Consider the following 9390-nt stretch of genomic DNA (forward strand, 5'->3'; position numbering starts at 1 on the left):
GACTCTGTGTTTGTAGAATAAAGCTTTCTGGACTCAACCTCTCTGATCTCCTGCACCTGATTGACTCTGTGCATTTTCTCTGAAGAAGATTTGAACACTTAATATTTTCAAGAAGACAAAAAACTTAAGAGAGTAAAGATAAAGGTGTGGGGACTCGGCCGGACCTGGACCCAGCTTCAACTGGCCCTTGACTGGGTCTATCGCCTGGCCTGAAAAATCCACATCATTAAAATATGTACTTCTGTATACATGTATATTATCATATTGCATAGATGATAATATAATAAAAACACCAGAGCAGAAAAGAACATCAAATTTCTACAGCATTTGCAGGCAGGACACTAACCATGGGAATGTATAGCCCACCATATTATATATATATATTATTTCTGATATATAGTAATATAACACACACATACACACACACACACACACTTTATTCTTATTTTAACTGGAACGTATATTTAACTTGAATTTCATTCTCAATGAAATGGTTCTGTCTCCACAGAGGGCAGAATTTCAGAATGAGTATCTTTGTGTGGCTTTAAAAATGAATGTAATTATGACATTGACTTTTTTTTCTTCTTTTCTTTTACTTCATGTCCGAGCCTGCCCATTCAAACCTGAATGGACTATATTCAGACTATAAAATAAAAATAGTAGAAAATTGTGAGAGTGGTAATGTGGGCTGTACTGACCTCCAGTGGCTCAAAAGAGAACGGCACACAATACAACAAACAATAGTCCATTGTATAGTTATCTCCATAGAGCAAACAATGAAGTAAGCGATGAAGCGGAGCACTAAGATCAAGACAATAAGCCCAGTGTTGTTGATAAGCATATCTCAAAAGCCACTTTGTAGTCAGGGAAATGATGGAGTAGAGACCTAAAAATTCAGTCAAAGCTTTTTTCTTCTTCTTCTTGATGAAAAGATTAATTTTTTCCAACTTTTTTTCCAACTGTGATTCCAATTTAGCATGACTTGATGATAAGGGGATTGTTTTGGAACAATACACATATTTAGTTTATGTATTTGGGAATTCTCTCGATGAAGAGGGCAGAAAGTCAAAGTCTACAATCTGCTGCATAATCGTGGATCTGGGACAAATTCAGCATCTTGCTCAAGGGCACAAGTGTAGAGAGGACACTTGCTGTCAGAGAAAAATGAGCCCAAGCTGTCCTGATTAAGAACAGTTCCACTATTCTACTGGTTCTGTGGTATGCATGCTTTTTAAGTCCAGCTTTTATCAGGACATGCGGCTTCTAGTTTTGATTCCACTAGCCCGATAGAGAAAAAGCACAGGATGAATTTCCACTTTGTAGCTACTTCTATGAAATAGTCTGCCTAAGGACAGTGATGTAAAAAGTGTCAATGCATGTCTGTCTGCAACACTATTAAGTACATGCTTCTATATTTAGTTCAGTCCACAGGGTACAAGATTGGAAATGTAATTAAAACACCATATCTGAACCTTGTTAATATGCAGACAAGACAACCTAAGGGAACTTGGTGAGCTCTGAGTCATAATAAGCTGCATATTAAGATTATTATCACAAAACAAATTAGCTAAGGTCATGCAAATGATGTGTGGATGCACAGTGTTACTCTCCTTAAATGTTATTTGAGACCTGAGCTGAGAAGCGTGTGTTGTGTTAAATGATCAATTAGATGTTATTTATAGAAGGACAAACAGGTGACTACAGGTAAAAAGAGCACAGGGAAAGACAGAAAGATGGAGCATTTATACAAGTGTACTGGGGAAACACTGCATTAATCTGTTTCATATTATGGCTTTTTCAGACATATGAACATTACATACAACTGTATTGTGGGAAGATTCATTGCTTTGATATGGCTTCACGTTTCCACCAAAACACAAAGCATACAACATTTTAAAGTGCTAGTCAATTTCATAACAATCCATAATATTTATCTCCCTTTCATTGAGCGTTAACACACCCAAGGATACTGTACGAGAATGTTCCAGATACTCCAACTCCACTAACCCTTCAAAATGAAGGACAAATCCTTTAGTCAAATGGGTCTGTTGGAAATGTGGGCCTAGGCTAAAGATGTGTAATAGGATGCCTCCAGTGTTGCATGATCATGATCTAACTTTCTTATTTCAGAAATTATCAACTGATTACAGAGAATAAAGGGTTTCAGATTTTGAGATATGAAAAATTGCACTCACAGAATTTAAGAAGACATGATTATATAATTTCAAAATACAGTTCTTTATTTGTGCACTGGGTCCAGAATTAATTTGTTGAATAAATAGGTCACCAGTCACACTAGCCAATAAATAGAATTGACACCCCAGGTGATGTTCTGCACTTCAGGATTCATAAAATGTTACACTAAATAACATTCAGGACATGTGTCGTGACATATTTCTTTGAAAAAAAATATTAAGAATTCTTTTGTCCAGGTTTTTCTTACTGCTAAAAAAAAACACTTCATAGCACTGCGGTCTATTCAGAGTCAAACACACCACAGTAGATCATTACAGTTGTTCATGTGAGACCCAGTGGCACTGATTTTAATTCTCAAAACGACAGCCCTCCTCCCTTTTCCGTTCAAACTTTCTCTTTTTTCAGCAGAGCAATGATGCCGTCCCTCCTGGATGTGTACGGTGTGTGTTTCAGCTGAAGGAGGTGAGCGGGAAATAAATTCCCACTGGGAGCATACATCTCCTCTCCTTTCTGGCCCATCAGAGAGCGCAGAGTCTTGTTTCTGGACAGAATTTTATCATAAAACTCTACCCCTCCTTTGGCATAATCGCGTGACACTCCAGCCGCTCGTCTGTCTGAGCTATAGTCAATCCACTGGTTGACAGCATCCGAAGTGAGGAAGTAAGACATGGCGCCAAGGCCCAGTGCCAGAACATTCACAGCTCCACGAAGAATCGCAGGCCCAGCATGGAGCCCAAACACCTGCTTCAGCACCACACTGTACACCCAAACTCCACCCAGGCATAACGGTGCCACAGCAGCATTCAGAACAGGTCCTGCAGAATGCAAACGGGCCACCTCTCGCGCTAAGGCAAATTTCTTTGCCTCAAGGGAAAACATCAGTGCCTCCTTTAGCGCAGAGCCACTGTCACTGCTCCAGTCCACCGTTTTGCCGTTGATGAAAATGCTGCGGTTGGTGATTCCACTCGGGTCATCAGCCGTGCTGTTAAAGTTTGCTGGAATGCCAATTTGGGCCCCAGCAGGGAGCCAAGGGACACCAGCACCAACCGGATGGAACCCGAAGGAGGCGAAGGCTGAGAAATTCTTGGTTGAGCTGATACCACAATCCTTCAACACCTACAAATGACAATAAGAGCGTTGGAATATGGATTTTATGTCACTTTTTTTTCACTGCACATTAGAATACTTTATTGGTAAGGTTCCTCCATGAAGTATGAAAAATTGTCAATTACATGTGTTGTGTGTGTGCTGTAATTAAATAAATTTAAAGGTCTATACTTTTCTTTGACTATTCTCTTTACTTCCACTTTTGTAAATGTCATGCATTAATATGATGCCAGTGCCAATGACTGGCAGATGATGCTATTGCTCATACATAGTACTATTTAATAGCTAAATAGTGCCACTAAAGTGAATTTCTAGTTGATGTCCTTTGAGTATTTTATCTTATCTGCACTGTTTATAAATAACTGCACAAATCTGCACAAAAGTTTATAAAAATGCTATTAAATGTGATTTTGAGAGGAGAGAAAAGAGGAAAAAGAGGGGAAAAAAGCTTAATTTAAACTTCTGCACAAACACACCCACACACATACACATTACCTGCTGGAAGACATCCTCAAGCTTTTCAGACAGTATGACCGGCTCTCCTTTGTACCAGGCCTGGTACAGCTGACGGTAGGACATGTCTGGGAAAACATGATAGAACATGTTGGCTGCAAAGACCCCGCCACAACTCGCAATGAGCAGTGGAGTCCGGTACTTCTGAAGAAGCACTGAGTACTTGAGGAAGCGAGACGCCATGTCACGTATTGGTTCTTGACTGATTTTGTATCAGTTAGGAGCTGCAGACTTCAGTAGGCAGCATCTGTGAAGGAGGCAGTACGTTCATGAGTATAGCAACATGTCTGCATGTAATAAACAGGCAAGAAATCAGTTCTCAATAGAAATATGTCAAATGAAACAGTTCCCCCCTTTTTCAAAGAGGCCGGGTAGATTTTAAGAGTCTTAAGGACACTTCTGTCAGGGATTTGAACCTTAGTTGTCCTCTTTAATGTCCTGGCCTCAGTAACATCACCTGCATCACATGTTCAGTTAGCTTCAGTAAAGAAGTGTGCATGACAGTCTCTGGTCATCATGTCCTCAAGGTTAAGACAGTAACACCACATGAGAAGATAACAGCTGATACAAGTAATGTGTTATGGTACAGTTATGGTCCAGTCCACAAATGTAGCTTATGTGTAGTGAAACAACATGTCTAGTTATAAATAAGCAACAGTTAAGGGTTATTTGTTTTAGCATGATGCCTGGGATGTCTGTTACACACCATGGTACATCTGAAGTGTTCTCTTTTGCTGGTCTGGAAACGTGTAATTCACCTAACGACACAATTTTAACCGTATCTGACTGCTCAGGCTGAGTGAAAAGACCGATAAATACGTCTCTATCACTGTCATACAACAAATATACTCATATTATATTTCTCAACAATGCGGAATTGAAGTTAGCCTAGCAGTACATGCCAAATCAGTAAGTCGAGACGTTTAAAGTCGCTGAAACAATGAAAAACGACACTAGAACACCCTAATAAAAAAAATAAAGTAATGAAGAATAAAAATAAACGCATTTACTCTCATCACGACAAATAGACACCTTCAAACACTCACATGCTCTGGGCATCTTTACAAGGACAGCAGCACAGCACAGTACAGTTACATGACGACAGACGCTCCTCTCCGTAAAGTGATTTAGCTGCCGCCATGCTGTTGCACGACTGTTTTACGACAGTGCGCTTTAAAGTGGCATTCTGTCAGACCTCTGTCAGAGTGTTTGGGCGGGATTTCACACCTCATATTAATATATTCAAACCATATAGGCAATGGAAATGAGCAATTTAAAATATCATAATGCAATGAAATGACTTTTATGTCTGCCATTAGAGCAGCTGAACGCAGGGAAGGTACTGATAAATAGTTAATAATAAAATAAAGAAAGAAAAATAATTTCTCATATGTATGTCCTGATTAACGAATAAAACTTGTCAGGATGTGGAGGAGTACTTGGTTACCTGGGGATCTTTCAGTTGAATAGAAGTAAATAAATTAACCATGGAAGCCACCTATCAATCAAAATATAATTAAGATAGCTGGAATAATCACGTAGTGACCTATTATTGATAAATGCCAGAATTCACCTGTTAAGTACTTACTCTTCACAAAACCTGATTTTGAATACTTTAGGGTTTTGTTTTGTTTTTTTTTTTGTTTTTTTTATATTTTACATGAGTGGATCAGCTCAAAGTTATGCATACAGAGGCGGACGTAGTTTTAATGAGGATGCCATGGCTCAACCGAGTACAAAAATTTGAAACAATGACACAACAAGTACCTGTCAAATCTTAACAATTAAAAAACTTTTTGATGTTTGAAATACAAAGACACTCCAACAGTCTCGGAGAAAAAAAGAAAAATAAACATTCAATCAAAATTTTATTTGTACAGCGCTATTCAGTATTGCACTACATGACCATCAAGGTACCACCACCCTTAACAAACCTCAATAAAGTGCAAAGTAAAGGAAAATACAGAAACTGCGAGAAAGTGCAGAACTATGTTCAATTTAATGGCTATCATTTAGATAGATAGATAGTATAGTAAGTACAATTTGGTTGGCGTGAAAAGATTCCCAGTGTGGCATTAATTAATTAATTAGCATTCATTTCACAGGTGTAGTAAGTATAGTCCAGTAACGACAGTGCATGACTGAAGGCCACTCACATGTCTGCAGTTTCTGGCTTTAGCCCGATTAATAGAGATAGAACAGTACACTTTTTTCTACATTTTAAATTACTTATTCAATCTTGCAATCTTCATTATCTCCATTTTCTCCCTTCTTAACTTCTCCATTGTAACACATTGTTGTTATTGCTGCAATGACAGCCCCACAGAGAAACAAAAACCTGTCTTAAAAGGCACTACACTTCATTATTTTGACCTTAATTCTTAATTGATTTTCCTCTTTAATTCTCTAACGGCTGTGTCACTGTTACAGAGAGCTTCAGAGGTAATATCTTCAGTGGGGTTTCACTCCAGGTGTTGATGTATGGAAACAGTTTGTTGGTAAATGTGTCTGTGAAGGTGTGTATGAGTGTGTTAGTATCTGGATTGGAGATGGACAGCTTTCCGTTGTCCCAGTCCAGGTGCACTCTGACCCTCTGAGGCCTGTCCTTCAGTGGAAGGACAGTGGCTGGACGTGATGGGCAGAATGCTGTGAATTTACCATGACAGAACCTCACCATCCATAACCCAGACAGTATGTTTCCCATCCTCTGAGCATCCTGTGCTATCACACCCAGTGCCCATACTTGACTGTCTCCAACCTCAACATCCCAGTTGTGACTGCCCCAGCTGAAGCCCTCAAAGCCCAAGACGCTGTGGTGCTGCTGCATCCTCTCTGGGGTTGAAGCTAGGAGCTGCTTTGGTCCACATCTCACGCTGGTCAAACCCTCAGACAGGTGGAGTTCTTCATGGGCAGTGCTGGGGTCCAGGATTACAGGTGTGTATGACACCAGCTCCATCATTTTGGACCAGACGCTGAAGCTCAGATTTCCCAGGTATTTGGCAGCGTCGATCAGGGCCCCTGGTGAATGCTGTGGATCATCCGGCAGGGGGCGCTGAGCTTCTCTCGCTGCAGCATTGGCTTTTAACAGGAAAGACGCGTCCTCTTCTCTCAGCACTTCTTCTATGGTATTGATGGTACTTTCCAGAGCGGTTATTTCCCTCGTCAAACCTGCAATCTTGTCCGTTATCATCTTTCTTCTCTGCTCCTCCTCTGCTCTCAGTGCTGCGATCCTGAACTCTTCCTCCGATAGCAAAAACTCCTGAAGCACCCTGAACTCCTCTCTCACCTTCCCCTCTGTGTCCTGAGCTTGGTTCTTAATGTCTTCATCTGTTATCTCCCACTTCATTTTCATTTCACTGAAGAGTCTCACTTTGTCCCCTAAGGGACTCAAACGTTCCCGCAGATCATTTCTGTAAAACCAAGCAGCTTCGTCCACGGGTGTAAACCTGTGGTCTCTGTGCTGTAGTGAATCTCTGCAGACAACACAAACAGGGGTCCAATGGTCCCAACAGTAAAGCTTGAGTTTCTCCTTGTGCAGGCGACAGAAAGCTCCAGACTCCACTTCCAGTAAGAAAGCCTCACACAGGTTCTTCAACACCAGGTTCCGAGGCGGTCTATTAGACCGAGACACTGCCTTGCAAACGGGACATTCACGTACCCGCTTCGTTTTCCAACACTGTAGCACGCAGGCGTGACAGAAGCTGTGGCTGCAAGGAAGCAGAACGGGATCCTTAAAGATATCCTGGCAGACCGGACAGGAGAGCTCTGAAGCCGGGGCACACCAGCTGGAAGCCATTTCAATTGTGTCACTACTTTCACCTGTTTGATCTAACAGTGCGTCGTAGCGCCCTCCTCGGGGCAATCGGGAAGTCACAGCAAAACTTCCGCTTTCGAGATTTCGCATTCTGCGGATAGCCAGTGCTCCTTCTGCCGGGTCATAAATATGTAAATGCGGTTGTGTGTAAACCAAATGTGCTTCATAAAATAACATTCACATTGCTAGTAATAAAGTTACAACTGTATCTTCAGTTACGTACGTAGCTCTCATTTACAAAAGTATTCAGACCATTAATCCAGTACTTAGAAACCCCTCTGGCAGCAGTCCCAGCTTCCAGTGTCTACAACAGGGGTGGGCAAACTGTTCCACAAAGGGCCAGTGTGGCTGCAGGTTTTTGTTCCAACCAAGCAGCAGCACACCAGACTTGACTCATTTAATCAACTGATCTCAGTCTTCAGACAGGTGATTGGTCAAACTGTGTGCTCTTCATTGGTTGGAACAAAAACCTGCAGCCACACCGGCCCTTTGTGGAACAGTTTGCCCACCCCTGGTCTACAAGCTTTGGCCAGTTTATCTCATTTATCCTGGCAGAACCTCTCAAGCTCCGTCAGATTGGATAGGAAACATCTGTGAACTGCCATTTTCATATCTCTCCACAGATCAGTTCTATTGGGTTTAAGTCCCTGGCTGGGCCACTCAAGGCTGGGTCACTCACTGTCATGTTGTCATGTTCAAAGGTGAATCGATGCTCCAGTCTACCTCATCATTTTTGCAGTTCTCATATGTGATGTTACACTGCAACTTCCTACTGGAAGTAATACAGTACACTATCCGTCTTTTTTCTGTGTGCTCCGTTTTCCGTGCGCAGACATGCAGTCTAGGGTAACTGTAAAATGTTAATAATTTGAAGATGAAAGTGTTAGTGCTGAGACACCCACAACCTGCACAGGGTGTATCTTGTATCTTTCCCTGTGCAAGCTGGGCTCTAGGCTCAAAGCTTTAATTTTGTTTGTCTATTCCCTTTCTTTTCAGAAGATGATAAATATACAAGCACCTGCTAAAGCCTGTAGGATGGAACCTTATATTAACAATAAGAGAGTAGCTGACCTTATCAACAACCCATCCAGCACCAGAGCATCATTTTTCCTTCAGAATCTAGGTGCCCAAGAGTTTCCATTCCAGAAACAAATGCTTTCCATTAGCACTGTAGAAACAATTTAAAATAACTGGTCTGTTTCACTTCAAGACAGGAAGAAGATCGTGCAGCAGCTATTCAAAGCTTTGCTCAGTCATGCGTCTATGTGCTGCTGACGTTTTGCATGTGGTGTGAATTTGGGGTCAGTAGTATAACACTTCACAAAACAGGGTGAGGGCATGCTGTTAGACTGACTTCTCCATTTTCAAACATGAAATGCACCAGAACACTTTTTCTGAGCTTTTACCTGCAAGCCACCCAGAGCCAGCCAGAGCTCGCACACTTTCGCCTCTGCTGTTCTTGGACAAAAACATAAGCTTCAAAATGTGTGAATCCTCGCTAGACGTTATTGTAGTTTTATGTGGTACATTTTAAATCTGAATAAGCTGATATTAGCTTTATTTCTACAGCCTTACTAATTATGTATTGGTCAGTTTGTTTGGATAATACTGAAATCAACTTTCCAGATCACAAATAATTTTCACCATTCACTTGGCAGTGTCTGTATTTATTCATTCATTCATCATTTTACATAGTGTTAAACAAGCCACCCAGACTGTGGGTATGTTGAAACTTTGGATTCCCCTCTGTCTTCAAGGAA

At 41.1% G+C, this 9390-nt stretch overlaps 2 protein-coding genes across 2 annotated transcripts; both read right to left on the bottom strand.

Annotated features, from left to right (window-relative positions):
• Positions 1 to 1648: 1648 nt before the first annotated feature.
• On the bottom strand, positions 1649 to 4926 carry tmem177 (transmembrane protein 177). Its single transcript, XM_041058139.1, has 3 exons — positions 4863 to 4926; positions 3799 to 4063; positions 1649 to 3312 (listed from the first exon to the last, which is right to left on the bottom strand). Exons 2-3 carry the CDS (start codon positions 3997 to 3999, stop codon positions 2581 to 2583), a joined length of 933 nt encoding a protein of 310 aa, XP_040914073.1. The 5' UTR covers positions 4000 to 4063; positions 4863 to 4926; the 3' UTR covers positions 1649 to 2580.
• Positions 4927 to 5511: 585 nt separating this feature from the next.
• LOC121194092 (nuclear factor 7, brain-like) lies at positions 5512 to 7620 on the bottom strand. The gene has a single exon (XM_041056685.1). It carries the CDS (start codon positions 7610 to 7612, stop codon positions 6215 to 6217), a length of 1398 nt encoding a protein of 465 aa, XP_040912619.1. The 5' UTR covers positions 7613 to 7620; the 3' UTR covers positions 5512 to 6214.
• Between the last annotated feature and the right edge of the window lie 1770 nt (positions 7621 to 9390).

This window comes from Toxotes jaculatrix, chromosome 15, assembly GCF_017976425.1.
Source record: "Toxotes jaculatrix isolate fToxJac2 chromosome 15, fToxJac2.pri, whole genome shotgun sequence".
Classification (NCBI taxonomy): Eukaryota; Metazoa; Chordata; class Actinopteri; family Toxotidae; genus Toxotes; species Toxotes jaculatrix.